At 37.6% G+C, this 19,325-nt stretch overlaps 1 protein-coding gene across 2 annotated transcripts in view; it reads left to right on the top strand.

Annotated features, from left to right (window-relative positions):
* The window catches only part of WFS1 (wolframin ER transmembrane glycoprotein), a 36,063-nt gene extending 19,737 nt beyond the window's left edge, over nt 1-16,326 (top strand). For both annotated transcript variants that reach the window (XM_075752517.1, XM_075752518.1), the window contains exons 3-8: nt 1,832-1,914; nt 6,146-6,290; nt 7,120-7,290; nt 7,954-8,034; nt 11,848-11,993; nt 13,641-16,326. In XM_075752517.1, coding sequence (XP_075608632.1) covers nt 1,832-1,914; nt 6,146-6,290; nt 7,120-7,290; nt 7,954-8,034; nt 11,848-11,993; nt 13,641-15,449 — 2,435 coding nt within the window. In that variant the 3' untranslated portion in view covers nt 15,450-16,326. The remainder of the gene's footprint in view (nt 1-1,831; nt 1,915-6,145; nt 6,291-7,119; nt 7,291-7,953; nt 8,035-11,847; nt 11,994-13,640) is intronic.
* The last annotated feature ends 2,999 nt before the right edge of the window (nt 16,327-19,325 follow it).

Consider the following 19,325-nt stretch of genomic DNA (forward strand, 5'->3'; position numbering starts at 1 on the left):
GTTAATGAATGTGAAAGCACAGGACGAAACAGAAAAGTACTGCCTTGCCCAATGCTTTTCATTTGGGTGGGGTAGATGGATGAATATTATGTTTCTTTCAAACAATGTGCTCCTTCTTGTAACTTCTTGTTTATTGTAAGCAGAGAACTCCTGAGTGATGTCTGTTGGTGTGAGTGGTGCCATCTGGAAAACAGACTTCTGGCTTGTTTAGAGTTCAATCCTGTTGGTTATATATCAGAGCAAGGAGATTAAGTGGTTAATTTTGCTTGGATGCCGTTTGTCTATTTTACAATAATATTTTTACAGCTTTCTGAAAAGACCGAGTACTAAATGAAAATTATTTTTCATTATGTGCCTTGTTTAGCCAGACAACATGTTATAATCTGGCATTAGTATTTTTCCAGCTGGAGCTTGGCAGACAAAACTGTGGCATGGAGAAGTAGAAAACTTACTTCATGGTTTGCTCTTGTTAAAATACATCCATTTTAATGAAGGTGTTGGCTTGTAGACTGTTCTTGTTTGGTAATAGCCCCAGTACCAGCAATGTTGAAGAATGTAACTAGCCCCGTTCTTCGGGAAATTATTTGGAATCGGGTTTATTTCTTCTTTCTTCCTACCTCTGGGAAAAGAGCTGATGCAGAACGGCACCTCAGCTAGCGGGGCTGCGTACCCGCTTCTCGCGTTATTGCTGCCCAAATTAGGGAGAGGCTGAAATCTGTAACTTTGAGCGGATGCCAGAAAGCTTCTCGCAGTCGGTTTCCTATGTTTGGAAACTGGTTCCTGACCGTACTTTCTCTTGCTGCCTGTGCCCTCAGTACGTAGCTACTGAGTGTCACGGTGTGTTCGGTGACCTTCTGGGGTGGCATGGTTCGTACAGGTGGAGCTTTGGCAATTAATGTTGAGTTTGGATCGACAAGTTTAGGTTGGCTAGAAAAGCTGTTATTCTGAATCAGTGGTCTGTTGTCCCTTACACTTACCTAACCTAAAGCGTACAAGTTGTATTGATTTATTTTTTTCTTTAAAATTCTTCAAAGCTAATTTATGAGAAGTCATCTCATAAAAAGTAGCACTTCTGGCCTTTGTCAGCTTTTTCATTAAACTTATTCTTCATTCATAAAGTAGCACATAGCATGATGTTGTTTACAAACACTAGATGTCAGATAAAGCTCTCAAGATTTTTTTTTTTTTTTTTTTGAATGATTGACTGGTGGAGCAATATGATGCTTTTAAAGGAAAAAATTGTTTGGATGTGTACAGTAGATAGAAAAGGAGAAAAATGAGGTGCAAATGCAGAGCTGGACACAAAATAGGTTTATAATGGTGTGATCGTTGTTTCTGTGTACTCTAGAGGCGGAGGAGCTGAGCTTTCAAATATACTGGACATGTTTTAAAGGCTGGTTAATTTTTCAAAACTCTTTTAAAGACTTCACCACTAAATAAAGAGGCTGCCAGGTGAAAAACTCAAGTGCTAACAATAATAGTCACAGTACAAAAGCTGATCCATACTGCATGTTTTACATATGCTCATATTTATTGTAATGAATACTCTTCTGTTGAGAAATGAATCCTTTGGAAGTAAACGAGAAACTGTAAACTGTGTGCGTCATCCTGTGGCAGGTACCAAATAACAAGTAATGGTAAATATGCTGAAGTACAACACTGAGATGGAGCGTAAATATTGAAATGAGTTGGTTTCCACTGTTCTTGCAAAACACTTGTATTGGATTTTTTTAGATATAATCCTATAATTCTTTAACCACATATAGCAATGATTTATAAAATACTTTCAAATTTTGCTAGTAACCAATTTTCTTTATCAATTAATTTATAGAGGGCATGAAGGAAGAACCTGAAGGACTCTTTGAGGAGCTGCTTGAGAGGGCCAAAGCTGGAGAACCAAAAGCACAAACTGAGGTAATTTTATATGCCGTTTGTCCAGTCTTGTTTGCACTTAATTCCAAAAATAGCACTGACTGCTGTAGAACTATTATCTCTTCACTAGTTGAACTGTATCTGTTTTGATCTTAAACTATTCAAAGAAAGGTGATGCCAGATGGTTTCTCCGCCTTGAAAAATGCTGCTTGCTTGGGAGCGTTACTGGTTTCAGGTCCAACTCTTGAGTAAGCCTTTAGGACGCATATGAAAATGGAGGGGGGGGGTAGGCTGAGAGCATGGAGAAGGTACAGAATTGCTTTTGCTTCTTTTTAAAAGCATGTGCCAAAGAGTTACTTGTTGAGATGTGCAGACAGGGACTATTAAAGGCTGTTGGTTCAGCACCGCACTATATACAAAGATAGCAGGACTCTTAGGCTGGACTCTATGGAAGAAACTGCCATTGAGGTGCTTTAGCAGGAACAAAGGTTGGTTCGTATTTTGCTCTTACACCATTTCTTCACCTTTTAGAAAAGAAGCCCCTCCTTGTTTACTGAAATTAGCTATGTTTAGTTGTGTAATGGCAGATATAATTGAATTAATAATGACAGTTCTGTCCCTGCACGTGTTAACATTTTAGGGATGTCCCTTTGGTTTTAGAAAAAATGTACCATTTTTCCACTGCATTCCATTGTCTGGTGTATTGGTCCGGTATAAATAGCTTAAAATTGTTTAGAAGAATTTTAATTTGTGTTTAACTTGGTTAGTGTTTTACTTAAGCGTTCTCTCTCAGCTTCAGCTTTGATGGCAAAAGGGAGTAGTTAACGGTCTCCAACATGCTCATTGATGGTTTGGTTTTCTCCTCAAGGAGCACTACGGTTCTTTTTGCAAATAAAAGGTGAAGGTGGGAAAGAAATCTTTTTAAAGCTGGTAAAAAATATGACAATGCTAGGCTCAGTCCCCACTCCATCTGAACTTGTTTGAGGGGCAGGCTGTCCTTGGAGTTGTAATGCGAGACAGTAACAAATTCCTCACCTTTGAAACAGCCGGTGACTTTGCAGAGGATGAAGCTTTAGGCTTGAGAGGATAGCTGCTGTAAAATCCACATTTTGGCTCTATTCCTCCACACAAAAGAAAGCAAACACCATAAATATTCTTTCAGCATATAACTTCCAGTTGAGTAAAAAAATATCTTAGCCTGTGATGTGTGTATATGTTTGTACATAAATAATAATTTTTTTTATCCTTCTCAATTCTTTCCACCTTCACTCCCTTCCTTTACCTCTTTAACTGTGTACACTTTCTATTCCCACACAGTAATAGGATTCTTGTTGTAAAGAGCTCCAGCCTACAATTTTGCTTCAGTATTCACTCAGGATGAATTGACTGCCTGAAAAGGAACCCCAAACAGAGTTGTTTCTTTTCTATGCAATCAGATTTCTTGTGACTTCTGGAGACGGAATTAACTTTGGTTTTAAAACTAAAAAAAAAAAAAAAAAAAGTTTGTTCTCTGTTGTTGAATATGTCCCTTTAGCATCAGTTAGAAAAATCTATTTTCTTACCTTTGTAGGAGTACAAATGAGAAGCTGAGGCAGCACTGTTGTGCTGTTCGCTAATAGTTACGAAGTCAAACACAAGAAATCATTCGGTTCACTGGCTTGTAGTTATTACTATGAGTTTATTCAAAAATAACCCTACAATGACTATGGAAATAAATGCACTCTGAGCAGCTGTCAACCTGTATTACTGTAGCTTTATGTAGTTTCTTTATTGAGAAATAACTGTACAGCAATTATGTAAATGAGACACCCACAGCTGGAATTCTGTAATGGAGAAAAGGCAGCTCTGTGTCTTTAACGGGAGGATCTCTGCAAGGGGACTGCTTCAGATAACTGCCTCGGTTGGCAAAGTCCACAGGTGAGAGCAAGCTTTGGAGAAGTACAGTATAAAGATCTGTGTTAAGCTGTTACCAGCTATGACTTCATTACACAGTTTTAGCTCATGGGGAAAGAGAGAATCCCTGATTGATTAAATAACAAATCTGAGGTTAACATCTTTTCCCATCAATTCTTCCTCCTTTGATTGCTATGGGCCAGAGCTTTGCAGCCATCTTCAGGTGGTTCCATGTAGGAGCTTCGCTATGACAGTGAAAGGTGGGTGTCGCACCAGGCTTGCTCAGAGCGAGCTGGTAGACCTTCCAGTGTATTCCATGGAAAGCCTTGATGTTTGTTGTGGGACTTGGAGGTGGGGGGTTTTGCTACTAAAACTTTTAACATACACAAAAAAGCTTGTAATTTTATAATCAAAATAAAGGAAAAATATTTTCTGATTGCTGACGTTCTGGAGGTGTTTTCTGTGGGTGATTTTTGGAGGGCATAGATGATTAAATCTTAATGCTGAACTTCAAAAAACGAAAAAAAAAAAACCCAAAAAAACCCCACTAACACACCCCCCCCAAAAAAAAACCCCCACAAAACAACAAAATAAACAAACGCCAAACAATACCAAAAAGCCCCACAGGCAAGCCAAAAAACACTTCTATTGTAAAACAAGTGTTACAGTATTGTTTTGCTTGTGCAATAGCCTTGTGCAGTATGACTGTTTCCAAAATCTGCTAGGTTATGTTGCAATACAAGTTTCTATGTCCAAGAGATCCTTATAAACTTAGAAGAGCTGCATCATTAAGTGCTACTACTCTTGAAGATTTGTTAAAAATCTTCAATGGCTATAAAGATAAACATACTCAAGAAACAGCTGTTCTTGTCAGTGGATGTTATTGACCACGTAACATTTTCAAACAATTTCTTTCTGAAATAAATAGCTGGAGGAACATCTGCAGTTGTCTGATAAATTACCAGGCAATTGCATTGTTAAGGCTGAAACATTTAAATTCCACCCCCCGCATCTCATATACTCTGATCTTGTTCTGCCAGTGTATCTGTGCACTGCTCATTGAACTCTGGCATAACTTCATAATCATTGTTTAGTGCTGGCTTTTGTATTACTTAGTCCAACTTTTTATTATTTCTGTATGGTTTTGGATCGCTTCACGGTATGTGCTATGGGTTTAATCACACTGATGTCTACCCAGTTACTGTCTGTGTAGAAGCTGTTGGAGCACCCACTTAGATGTATGAATCCACTTGCAAAGCTGGAGGCCTTACCTCTAATGGGAGAAAAAGATGTATTTTTTTAAGTGAGGTCAGAGTGTTTAGTCTGCGTGGGAATAATGTGAATTATTAATCTTTCAAAGGTATTTCTTCAGTCACCTTTACAGTTAATACCAAAGACAAAGTTTTGGAGAAACAGTCAAACAGAGTTTTTGCAGCAGATAATACTGTGGACTTATGGAGCTATACTCTTAAGGTTTTGCATGAATTACCCCTAGAATGTAACTGAAGTAACAGTAGGGAGAGAGGGATTGCAGTGAGCCAGGCAAAACCATTTCCCAGATTTTTCATGCGTGTGGAATATCCAGTAGTTTTGGCCACTTTCTGCCATTTAATGTTTTGTTGCCTTGTGGTATGATAAGCAAAAGTGTTTCATGCTATTGCATGAATATATTTACCAGTTTATTACCATGTATTTCAATTTTATAGGAGGAAGAGAAAAGGTGGTGTTTTATCTGTAAAACAACAATATCGTTAATTGCCCCATAATTTCTGTAATCCTAAATAGTCGGATTTTTACAGACTACATTACTTAAATTGATTGATGCTTAAGCAGTGTTAGTTTTATTCTATTCACTAATTAATCATGAGTCTGCACTGACCTTCAGTGGTTAAAGTGCTCTGAGTCAGGGATTTCACTGCTGAAGCTTCCTTCTGTGTCAAGGCCCTTTGCCAATAACTTCATCTGAATTTCTGAATGTCATGGGCACCTGGTTATTACACTTAATTTTTTTTTTGGTTTAAAAATAAAACTAACAGTGTTGTCTGACCATTGTTATAGGAGGAAAATAATCCAAGAAAAGACCACTTTCTATACTACTTTTAATACCAGGTGATTTACCTAATCCTGATAGATGCTCAAAGACCAATGGCAACTAATTCATTGACCTGGCCAAACATGTTGCAATTCTTTCTTGCTTCCAGATCTGGAAACTGATCTTGCTCTGCAGAAGATTGACTTACAGCTATGTTCTTTAGTGCTAGGAGCAAATGTTTTGACCTTTTCTTCAGAGAGAATTTATTCTAGCTGAGTTCCAGGGAGAGGGAGGGGAGAGAGAGTATATTGCAGTTATTGAAGGAATCCTGTTCCCTGCTTATTGTAGGTGGGGAAACACTTCTTAAGATTAGCAGAAGAGGAGGATGAAGAACTTAACAATTGTAGTGCGGTTGACTGGTTCATCCTTGCTGCTAAGCAAGGCCGAAGAGAAGCTGTCAAACTGTTGCGTAGATGCCTGGCAGACAGAAGAGGTATGGGTTCTCTGAGACTTTTTGCTTGCATTTCCTAATTTACCTGAAATAATACTATATTCATTTTGACACTGAAAAGGGGGGTTAAAATATGATGGGAATATTCATGGCAAAAATCATGTCAGTAGTTGCTGACATGTTCAAATAGGTAATTTAAACAGCAATAATTACTGATACTGCTCATGAAAGAGTTTATATTAATTATGTGCTTGAATTCCTTCATGGAATTCATGCTCATTCTTCCCCTCCCCACCTTTCATTGAAGCTTCTTTTCTTTGACCGTGAAGGTCATATATAACCGCACACCACCTACATATCTGCTGTTGTTTCATTCTTTCTCCCCTCTCCAACCTCTCTCCTAATTGGTCTTTTTCGCTGTCTTCTCCCACTTTGATTCACATCTTCCTTCGTGCTACTTCCCACGCTTGGAATGGTCTCCTCTCGTCTGCCAACTATCTGAACTCTGATTTAAAGGAGAAAAAAAATACAAAAACCAAAACCCCAAAGTAAAAACCTTCATTTAAATAATTGCTGCCTTTTACATGTCATCTGTACGTATCCGCACCACCTCTTGTCTGAACTGCTGTACTTCAAAAGTTGAAGCAAGACATAAGGATAATGCGTGTCTTGTACAGTTTAAACTTAAGCAATGTGATTAGATTTTGATAAGCAATGGGCACAGAAAGGCATTTGAGTAACTTAGATGGTCAAGATGTGAATGAAACTTGAAAAGTTTCAGACTAAACTGAGAAAAATAAATTGTGGGGAAATCTGTCATTTCTGCATGGGTGTGGGATAATAGTATCTAATGTATTTTTCTTTTCTTGAGGCATCACTTCTGAAAATGAGCAAGAAGTGAAAAAATTATCTTCTGAGACTGACTTGGAGAGAGCTGTGAGGAAAGCTGCCTTAGTCATGTATTGGAAATTAAACCCAAAAAAGAAGAAGCAATTAGCAGTTTCTGAACTACTGGAAAATGTTGGGCAAGTTGACAATGAAGGTTTGTTTGTGAACTGATTTACGGTATTGATAAAATACAAACTTAGAGGCAGCATACAGCTAGAAACCTACAGGGCTTTATAAACAATCAGGCGTAAGATAAAAGTCAATGTATGATGTACTTAAGAAAAAGTAACAGCGTTAACGACTCTAACTCTCTTTTAATAACTGTGCTCTCTGGACCAATAAAGGTAGTTCATAAAAGCCTGCCAAATCTTGCTGTAGCTTGTGATTCAGTTAAGCACTCTTACAAGTAAGCAAATATTAAAAATATCTTCATTTGACACTCACTGTCCTTGGAAAATAAATCTTTTATGGCTTTGCTGTGTTTGATTTTTTTTTTTGTTAATTTTTATTTTTTTCTTAACAGTCATCCTGATAGCTTACTAGATATTTCAATTACAAACTCAGTCTTCAAGACATTTGGTTTACTCTGCCATTAAGACAGTATAGGTTAGCTATACCAATGCTGTTCCCTTTTCTAGTGTAGTAATTGGAATATCGAAAGCTATATAGCCACTTGTTACCTGTTTATATGTGTGTCTCTTCCTGACTTTGAGGAAATACCATTCTCCAGATACTGCAGCTTGAAGAACATTCCAGTTACTGTTTGATCATTTTAATTGACTGCTTTGACTTTCCATAAACTTTGTCATTGAACCAGATGGTGAGAAGCAACCTGGCCCAGTCCCAAAGTCGGTGCAGAAGCAGAGAAGAATGCTGGAGCGATTAGTGAGCAGTGAATGTGAGTGCATGCTGCTTCTTTCAATCGTTGACTATGATTTTAGTTTCTATTTTGTTTTGCTAAACAATTTTGTGCTGCCAGAGTAAGAATGTGTAGCAAGTTTGGATTGCTATAAACTGATCGTGTCAATTCATTACATGTGCAAGGCAAACGATCGCTCTGCATGTGAACTTACAGAACACATCACCGTTACAGTCAACTTGTCAGTGATTAGTATACTAAGGGCAGTTTGCATGTCACTTGTTATTTTTATATTCTTGCCCTTTCAGCACTTACAGGTCTATTCAGCAAAAGAAATTTTGCGTTTTCAATAATTTTTTTAGTTCTAAGCTGTAGTAAGCATTCTGATTACAATAAGGTAATTAATTATGCAACCGTTTAATGCAGACAGTTCTCTCATTCTATTTGCCTTGCTTCTGTTTGCCATTCACTTGTAATTAATGTTTGTCTCTTCCTATTTGTTCAAGAATTGATATAGGAAAGATGCACAAAGATATTCCTTTCATAACTGAGAGGCAGCTTAGTTCATGTAGTGAGGAGAATTAAACCACTCAACACACACAAGGTCAGACATGTAGACCAAATCTGTGAGTTTTGTAAGGTTGGACTTGAAATAAAGTTCTCCCTAGCCCTGCATACCTAAGAAATGCTGCAATGCTGATGGGCCTTTAGGAGGAAAATGAAATTGTTAAATTAAGAAAATTCATTATAAATAATGCAGCGAGTGTAGTTTTTCCAAGAACATTATCGAACACAAGGTTTGATTAATCATTGCTGGGAAAATCTCATTTTCTTCAAATGCAGTAGGTCATATGAAATAGTTCTTGAAGAGCACTTTTAAATGTCGCAAAGCATGCTACTTACTAATGCATCTATAGTTGAGAATACATGTGACTAAAGCATTATATGAGGATTAGTGAGCCATATCTGTGGGTTTGCAGGTTTAAACTCCTTGAAAGATTAGATTTACTTTTCATTAGGTCATTTTGGCCTTTACCTTCAAGGATTGTGTTCGTTATGCAGGTGACTTCTGAAAATAACATTGCTAAGAAGAGCAGAATGTTTCAGTTTTACGTTAATTTTCACAGAAGTAAAAGAGAGGAGGGACACGTGCCTGTGTATATGAGTGAGGGAGTAGGTGACAGGAGAAATAGTATTTTGGAGACCAAGCTTCTGGTCCTATCAAAACTTTTGTGAGAGTAGGTCAGCTGTTCTTGTGGCTTGTTTGCCACTTCGGGAAAGTTAGAAATAGTCTTTCAAGGATAGGGCTGTTGTGTTTCATTGTCCAGTCATCGTAGTGTAACACAGATGTATCTGGGTTCATTGGAGCTGTGGTGCAGTGGTGCTTAGTGGACGACACTCGTGTTCTTTCAATCCCTTAGTTGAACTGGCACGTCCTGATAGAGTGTGAGTACAAAGTCACTTTGTTCTGGATTCTTTAGTAATTCAAAGAGTGTCAGAAAAGGAACTGGTAATTTTTTATATGTATATATATATTTTTTTTAAGGCTTAAATGGCAGATAAAATAACAGGAGAGTAAATGAACCTACATGTAAGCGTAGGCAGAAATTGATGTTCATATTTTTCTTTTTCTACGGTGGATGGGGGAGGCAGGGGAATTTGTCATAACTAAATTGAAGAAAAAATCTATGAATAATAAAGTAGAATCTACAACATACGCTTTTTATATCAATTTAAGAGACACTTGGGTGACAAAATCTAATAACATTTAAAAAGGAAAAGTTTTCATCAAACACTTAAAGTAGGAGTTAAGCTGTTACCTCTTCTCTAGAGAGCTTTTATCTTTTCATGGATGAACAAGACAGCTGTTACTCTCCAGCATTTACTTCTCTGATCCACTGAGTTTCTCCATTTATCTTGCCAACAGGAGATTCTTCCTTCAGTTTTAATACATTGACGATACTTGGAAGATAATTTTTAAGCCAGATACGTGTTTGCAGATACGTGATCTGGGGTACCCTTAATGGAGGCATAAACAGAAGATTAGAGCTGACACTGTCAATGGACAGTTGTTGCATGCCTGAGAGTATGCATGTTATTACATTTGATAGGCCATCTATACATAGTAAGTTGATAACTCCTGCCCTCTCAGGTTGTCCCATGGTCCTGTAAAAGTGTCATGAAGGAATTTTTGTCGGGTTCTAACCATGTCTGCTTGCTGATTCCATGTCAAAAAGACTATCTTACCACTCTATATTTTGTCCCAACAGGATAATAATTTTAGATGACGTATTTGGTATTAGGCTTGATGTAAACCCCACCAAAGACAGCTAGGGAGTCTCACCAATTTCTTTGTGCAAGTGATGTCACTCTACAGTCTGTGAATGATAAGAATAGTTAGCAAAAAAAAAAAAATCCTTTCTTGTTTCTTGGGAGGCATGCCGGATGGTGTATTGAGGGACATATGAGTTCATGCAGTGTGGGGAAAAAAAAAAAATAAGGAAAACACAAGCAAAAGGCAGCATCCATGTTGTGAGATTAAAGATGGATTGTAAGCTGCTGTTTTTCTGTTGAACTCTTTTAACACCTCTCTTTCTGTAGCAGATATCTTGACACAAATACTTAATTTTGTTCTGTATCTACAGTGTTTTCAATACTAAATACTGATATATTTATATACAACTTATAGAAATGTAGCATTTTTGTAAAATGAAAAGCTTAATAGGCTCAAACCCACTAATATTGTGATTTTAAATTTAGTGAAGCAGTTCAGTTTTCTGTCTCTTTAAAATCTTAAACCAGTACTAAGCAGGCCAGCTTTCATGTCTTTGTATCAGCTGACTAGCTAAACTTACTGTGTAGGAGGCGTGTTACAGATTTTTGTCATTCAAAAGTCTTTCATATCTACCGCAATGTCATTTGCTTTAGCATATGGAAAAAAGTTGCTGTTAATTATCCTCCTTTACAAATGACATCAAGCTTGTCTGCCATACAAACTAGCTAATCCATGCTAATGTAAGGAACTGGCTATGAAAAGAGTTTGAAGGCATGTATAAATCATCCTTTGTCTTGCAGCATCCCTGGAGTTTTCAGAAGTAACCTCTTGCCTCCCTTCTACTCACAGGAGTGGATAAGGATCTTCCAGGGCAGAGTGATGAATGTGGTCTCAGTGTACAGCTGAGCAAAGTATATTTTGTTGCTGGCTATTTGTTTTAGACCATACTTGATATAGTTTGGGGGAGGCCCTTTGTATAGCCATGTAGCATATTAAATGAATATACTATACATAATCTATACTTAGTCTTGTAGATAGGAATAATTGGGCATTTCCCATAATTACACATCTGTAACTTCTGAACTCAGAAAAATGACCGTTAATGCCAAATCAGAAGTCATTTTTTCAGTTAATAATGTACAGATAATTTGTTACTAGTCCTGTAGAGTTCTTTCTTTTCAATGTGGCTGTTAAAGATTTCTTTCGAGAAGTTACCAAAGATACAATAGCTTATGACATAAAACTGTGTGACCTAATCCAGTAGTCTTTTTTCCCTTGGAATACTTGCACAGAAGCTACATCCACTCACTCTGTTCTCCTACTTATGGGTATAATAAACTTACTTACTGGTCTGACAAGATTTAGAGTAGTCACAGATTGCTGGCACAAGCAGCTTGTTGTTTTCAGCACAGATCTCGGAACAAGTTGTAAGGTAAGCCCGTGTTATTGGTAGTTCAGTTTTTGAAGCCCAGAGCGGATCATCTTTAATACGAGGAAAGAAAATTAATATTCCAACTCATAATCAATACAGTGTTGTAGTGATGCTATTTACTCAAAGTCTTCATTTTATCTTTTAGCTAAAAAATTTATTGCTTTGGATGACTTTGTTGAAATTACCAAGAAGTACGCGAAGGGAATCATCCCATCTAACCTGATCATGCAGGAAGAGGAAGATGATGAATTGGCAGGAAAGACTCCTGAAGAGTTACCCCTGCGACTGAAGGTAAAAAGGCAATACCAAACAGGTTGTGTTGAAGGGTTCTTAACTTGCGCGTTTCGGACAAGACAGAGGTGACTTGCACTTGGCTCTCAAAGCTGACATTTAGTCTGTATAGGTCAGTACAAGAATTGTTGCTATAATTTCTTTTTGGACTTGACTTCATATATATGAAACTGTAAACATATATATATATATATATATGATTCATATATTTAAGAAAAAGGGATAATGGTTTTCCCTGGAAGAGGGCAATCTACCTTCATTACATCTCAGTGAAGATATAAATGTCCCTATCGCAGCGGCCATATTTTTATTATAGATGTTATTATATGCTTCATATCTTATTTAAACAGGAGCAAGCAGGTGGGAAAAATTATCCATAGCCTTGAGGTGTGAAAAGGCTCTGTTATGAAGGAATTCAAGAACTTACTGTTAGTGGTTTTCTGTACTGACATTTCTCTAGGTAGTGAAAGGAGAAGGGAAAATTAAGGTGCATGCATTCAATCCTGTTTCTAGTTGCTGACGTGAGAGTTTTTTTGTAGTTGTCATTTTGTTGTTCATTATCATATGTTGGGGTGGGGAAAAAAAGGGGTAGGAGTGAGGTATCTCTTTCCAATCTTTTGAATAACTAATATTCTGAAAGAGATGATTTACAAAGAAGAACAGAGATACCTTTCCTAATAAATAAGCTTATGCCCAAGTCATTGTGTGTGTTGCCCCAGTTTATCACAACGCGTAGATCTTCGCTGCAGCATTCTTGGCCTTTCCCTTGAACTAATTAATATAAAAGCATAAGTTCTGGGAAAACATAAAAACTATCTTTTATGGGGCAAGGATTGTTTGCAGCATCTAAAGTGCAGATGCAATATTTGAATATATGTTTGAAAAATCTTGTACCTTTTTATTGATCCTGTGTAAAGTGTGTGGTTGGTCATGGGGAGAGGATTGGACCTGGCAGTTCCTCTGTCTGGTGACTGTGTTGGAAAATGCCACGTAAGATAGGTAGAATTTTAAGACCCTGTACACTTACTGTTGTGGAGTTAAAAGAATTCCTAAACGTGTAGTAATTATAGTTAAAGATATTTCTGCTGCTTACAAACCAGATTTTGACAGCTGCATCCCTCAGTGCTTAGGAAGAATTGTTTTAGAGATAAACCACAGCTGTAAAGACTTCCTGTAAGTGTCTATGAATCATATGCACTGCTTCCCGTAGTGTATATGCATATCAGAATGTATAGTGTAATCCTTGCAGAACAGTGGCAGAGTTAAGTGCTTTAAAGCTACAGTACTTGCAGCTCAAGTAATGACTTAAGATACTACAGGACTGCAGCCATGTAGTTTATCTTCAGTATGAAATTACAGGAGAATATTTGACTAGGAAGCCATTTAATTATATGTGTCAAAGGTAATGAAATACATCTTTCCCGAAATCAAAATCGCCTCTGAGCTTCATCTGACTGCATTAATCAAAATAGAGCTAATAATCTCAGACAAAGTAATCTCATTTTATTGGCAACATTTGCCTGAAATATAAATCTTTTCATGTCAGCTGAGGTTAGACAACTGACTGCTACTGTTTCAGCTAAGAATATCTGTGATGTAAAGATACGAAACTGCCCATAAATAAAATGCTTCTTTCTCTCTTTCCAGGTTATAAAATATCCGCTTCATGCCATTATGGAAATTAAAGAATACCTTATAGATATTGCATCAAAGGCAGGAATGCATTGGTTGTCTACCATTGTTCCAACACACCATATCAATGCTCTCATCTTTTTCTTCATCATCAGTAATCTGACAATTGATTTTTTTGCCTTCATTATTCCATTAGTCATATTCTATTTGTCCTTCATTTCTATGGTGATTTGCACACTGAAGGTGTTTCAGGACAGTAAGGCTTGGGAAAACTTCCGCGCTCTGACTGACTTACTGCTTCGTTTTGAACCAAACCTAGATGTTGAGCAAGCCGAGGTAAACTTTGGATGGAATCACTTAGAGCCATACATTTATTTTTTACTCTCGGTATTCTTTGTGATTTTTTCCTTCCCTATAGCAAGCAAAGACTGTATACCATGCTCAGAGTTAGCTACCGTGTCGGTTTTCTTCACAGTGACAAGTTACATGAGTTTAAGCACGTGTGCAGAACCTTACACACGAAGAGCGTTAATGACTGAGATAGCAGCAGGTTGCTTATCCCTATTGCAGGTATTGCCTGGGAATTTTGGTTACCTGAAATTCTTAGGTAAAACCTTCTTCACTGTTCCTGTAGGCCACTTCTTTGTGATAAATGTAAGTATCCCGTGCCTTCTGTTTTTGTACTTGTTCTATCTTTTCTTTAGAATGGCACAACTACGGAATTTTAAAGGCACCTATTGCTACCTGGTCCCATATCTGGTCTGCTTTATGTGGTGTGAACTCTCTGTGGTCATTCTACGGGAGTCCTCTGGCATCGGGCTCGTTCGTGCATCCATCGGTTATTTTCTGTTTCTCTTTGCGCTCCCAGTGCTAGGCGTAGGCATCGCGCTGATGTGTCTTATCCATTTCGTCAAGTGGTTTGTGTCTCTGGAGCTCATGAAAATTGTAGTGACTCTGGTTTTGTGTGCTGTTCCCTTGGTCTTCCGATGGTGGACGAAAGTTAACTTCTCTGTAGTTGAAATGGTTAAATCCCTCACTCGAAGCTCAATTGTGAAACTCATTCTGGTGTGGATTACAGCTGTAGTGTTGTTCTGCTGGTTCTATGTGTATCGGTCAGAGGGGATGAAAGTTTACAACTCGACCTTGACGTGGAATCAGTATGCTTTCCTCTGCGGACCCCGGTCGTGGAAGGAGACTAACATGGCACGTACTCAGATTTTGTGTAGTCACCTGGAAGGACACAGAGTGACATGGACTGGGCGGTTCAAATACGTGCGCGTGACAGAAATCGACAATAGTGCAGAATCGGCAATAAATATGCTTCCACTTTTTATTGGCGACTGGATGAGATGCTTGTATGGTGAAACCTACCCTCTTTGTGACCCCAAAAATGTTACACTGGAGGAGGAAGAATTGTGTCGTCTCAAGTATTTGACAAAGCATAACTGCCACATGAAAATGTTTGATCGGTACAAATTTGAAATAACTGTGGGCATGCCTTTCAGTAGCAAAAATGGAACCAAGTCTATAGAGGAGGATGATATAACCAAAGATATTGTGCTGAAGGCAAGCAATGAGTTTAAAAAAGTGTTGTTGAACTTGAGGCAAGGAAGTATAATTGAATTCAGCACAATTCTGGAGGGTCGCCTTGGCAGTAAATGGCCTGTCTTTGAACTGAAAGCAATCACTTGCTTGAATTGCATGTCTAAACTCTTACCTGCAGGGAGGCATGTGAAAATAGAGCATGACTGGAGGAGCACAGTGCATAAAGCAATTAAATTCGCTTTTGATTTTTTCTTCTTCCCATTCCTGTCAGCTGCATAATGAGCTCTCATATTGGTTCAGTGCTATCTTCAGTGTGCGCTGCATTTACACCACCAAAAGTCTGGCTTCTTACAAGGTAAAGAAAAAAAAAAACCAAACACTTTGCTGTAGCAATGCTCAAAATGTATGCTAATGTGGAGTATTGGTTGAGTTTTGTACACACTGTATCCCGACTTTAAACGCCATATGACTGAAGTAATATATACTAGTTTAATATTACAAATGAATGCAGGGCATTGCTGCTGACTAATTGCATGGAGACTCTTTTGTCCAAAATGGATATATATTTGCTTGTGGTACGACACTAGATGTGTTCACTTGCTCAATGTTAAAAGCACTTTACTCTTTAAATATTCACAGTGAGCCCATTTGTATTTTCACAGGTATGATTTAGAATAGGTAGCTGACAACAGCTTACGTTGCATTATATTGCTTGTATTTTTATTTGGTGTTTCCTAGAAAAAAAGTGATCTTATAGTCATTACCTGGTGGTGATATCTGCATACAGAACACAGTTTCACTATTTGTCCAGAAGACAGTTACTTTAACGTGTTTTTTTTAAGGGCACACCATTTCACACCCCAGCAAGGCTGTAAAAAGTCCTCAAGCTTCCATTTTGCATTAAATATTCTGTACAAAACACACTATTTGTTCTGATTGGTTATGATGGCTAAATACATGACACTAAGGTATAATCCATGCTGGTGTGTGAAGGACAAACACTAGAGAGTAGGACTGGTATTGAGATGGTACCAGTAACAGAGAAGCCAAAGCAACTGAAAATACTACTTAAAAGTCTGCCGTGGAAACGGAAATAGAATGTTTGCTTAATGATTTGTGTTGTGCAAATAAACATAAAATACAAACTTGAATTAAATGGGTGCAACATTTGTTCCTTGTGCTTTGACGTTGTGAGCTGATATGTTGCGCTGATAACAGTTTTCACTGAAAAGTACAATTTAGAGTGTTTCAGATATTCTGGTCTGAGATACTTGAAGTTGTACTTCACGTTATTTAAAGCTGTCAGTAAAATCTGAGTGTGCCAGGTGAAGTTTTTGTTGCAGTAAGCCAAGCCTGACGTTGCAGAGCAGAAGCCTCCACCATCCAATGCCACGTAGCCACGTAGTTGTGTTTGAGCCCATCAGAAAATCTATGAAGTCATGTCTTCTGGGTGTTTCTGGTTTTGAAAACTGTCATCCCTCTCTCTTCTTTTCCCCATGTGGAAACAATGATACAAGGTGGCAGGTAAACACAAATTTTGACATAGTTTCATTTACCTGCTCTCATTTTGGCTGGAAATAAGCCAAACTTAGCCCTTTCTCCTCTCTTTCTTAAAACAGCTGTAGGCTTTTTAAATATCTAAACATTCTTCCTGGCTCTGATATTTAGGCACAAAAGATGCAGATTTTTTTTTTCACTTTTTTTTTTCCTTATATACACCTAATTGTGAAACTTCTATTCATATGTTTGTCAGGAGAAAAAAGGCAACAGTCTTGGTATTCAGAACTAATGTTAAAAATTCTTCTGTTTTTAGCTTTCACTCTTTGTAAGGATGTCAATCCACTGACTTACTGTGGTGCATTTTGAAGAAGTTATTACATATCCTGAAAAGGTCAAAATTGTCTGAAGTCAGATGTGGGAAGTCTTGCAAGAACAGGGAGGAGAGTATTTTGTTGATTTCTTTGGAAAAAATTGCTTTTTAAGAAGAGACAAAAGGTTTTCCATCTGTAACATAATATTGTTAGGAAGTTTAACTCCAACAACTCTGAGACTTTCTAGTTCAGCCTTTTCTGAGGGAATTATTAGGGGATATTGGCATATAACTTACTACATTTGCAAACTTAGAATTATTAGCTAAAACTCTAGTTCCTTGGAAGGTGGGAGCTCCCTCAAGCGTATTGACACTGATACTAGTCAGATTTCAAGTTATCCAATTCCCTTTATGCACTTATGTGAAAAACAAGCCCTGAATTAGCTAGATCTGGGAAAATTAATTCACGTGCCTCGCAGTGACAGGTTGATGGGGACAGCTGAATTTGTCAGCTGCTGCTTTCCAACAGCAGTGGAAAGTTTTGAGCAGTAGCACATAGCAGGTCATTTCGCATAGGTTTTCAGCTCTTCTGGGTATCTGAAAGGGAAAGAGGAGGTAACTTTTACTTCAAGACCTTTAAGTAATGCCCTTTAATGCTAGTTCTCAAGTGTTACTTCTTGATGCTTTTCTATTTTTATGGAAAAGGAGGTGACATTAACAGTAACATGATGGATAGGTACTCCATTTTCTTGTCGGTCTAGTGCTGAGTATTCTGAAGCCTTTAGCAAATAAATCTTTTCTTTCTAAATGGTATCTTAGCTGACAAGCACAAAATCACCAATACTTAATAAGCAATTGCAATTCCGGGCAAGGGGTTTTTGCAATGGTGCTTCTGTCTACTTCACATCTTGCAAGCAAACAGCACAAACCAGCTTTGTTCCAGCTCTGTATTACAAATCAGTCCATCTTCTAGATTGGAAAGGAGAGACAGAATGTGGCAGCTGCTGTTAATTATTCAATTAATCCTACATTTATTATTTTCTTATTCAGTTTTGAAGACATGATGAATTATAAACAGTTCCAAAGATAGGTGCCCTTTCTCTAGGCTGATAATTCAGTCTTTTGAATTAGTATTAATTAGCTGAAGAGGGGGAGGAGGATATTACATGGCTATTGACACATCTAAATTAGGTTCAGATGTTCTTCTGTAAGCTCAGCTTTAGCATTTAGAATATACAGAATATAGAGTAAATATTCATTATTTGAGTTTCATCCTCAAAGTAGCATGAAAAAGTACTACTTGTTCTCCAAACTGGTACATTCTCTTCTATAAGCACAAAAAAACCAACAAAACATACAGAAATTCTGAATAATTTAAGAGCCCACTCTGTAATGACTAACAGCCTGTTGCGGTAGGCAGCAGTGCAAAGAGTTTATACTTTGCATTTTGCCCATTTTTTCTAGAGCAGGAAATCAGTAGAGGTGTAGGAATTACACGTGGGTTTATTTCCTAGAACTAACTGATTGTAACTGCTATAAAATAGCTATTACTAATTGTAAATGTGCTTCTAACTTTCTTGTAATACTTGAACTTGAGCCTTTGACATAAAATAATACGCCACTTCCAGAGCACACGCATCTCTGGCTGCCTTTTGGCTTCTCTCTTTCCACTGAAAAAGGCAAAACAAGTTTCAAGATTAAGAAAGTAATCACAATACTTTTGAAAGCCATTGCAGCCTTTCAGGGTAAGGGTCAGTAATGAAGGAGGTTAAAAGAGGCTGTGCTTTGATCTCAGCTTCACCATTGCGATTGTTTGAATGGCAGATAGATATGAAGGAAAACCAGCTACTCAATCATTAAATTAGAAGTAAATTTAGGCGGAACTCACCAACTTGTAAAGAGAGGTATATCTGCTCTAGCAACTTGCTATGTAGATGCAAATGTTACTTAAATGCAAATAGGATGCCTAGAAACCAAACAACCAAATCACATTACTGTTTATATGCATTAGTTAAGATGGTTAATTTGTTTTCATATTATTACTCAAAAGATTTAATTAGCCTTTATTCTCAGAAAAAAAAATCATTAGCATCCTGCAACTTCCTCTTATAAATTATAGCCTGATGTGGAAAGCATGAGAGTCATCTTCACATTAAGGAGGGATGTTCAGCGCTGACAAAACTTGCGTTTTCATCACTTCTAATGAACTTCAGGTTTTGAAGCAGAATGGGAGCTTGCACTGCTTGCAATCTTCCTTTACAAAATACTTTACAGGAGTATAGAAGGGAATACACAGGATATATATCTTCCTACTGACAGCTACAGGAAGCAGCTTCTATAAGATT

The sequence above is a fragment of the Balearica regulorum genome, chromosome 4 (assembly GCF_011004875.1).
Source record: "Balearica regulorum gibbericeps isolate bBalReg1 chromosome 4, bBalReg1.pri, whole genome shotgun sequence".
Classification (NCBI taxonomy): domain Eukaryota; kingdom Metazoa; phylum Chordata; class Aves; order Gruiformes; family Gruidae; genus Balearica; species Balearica regulorum.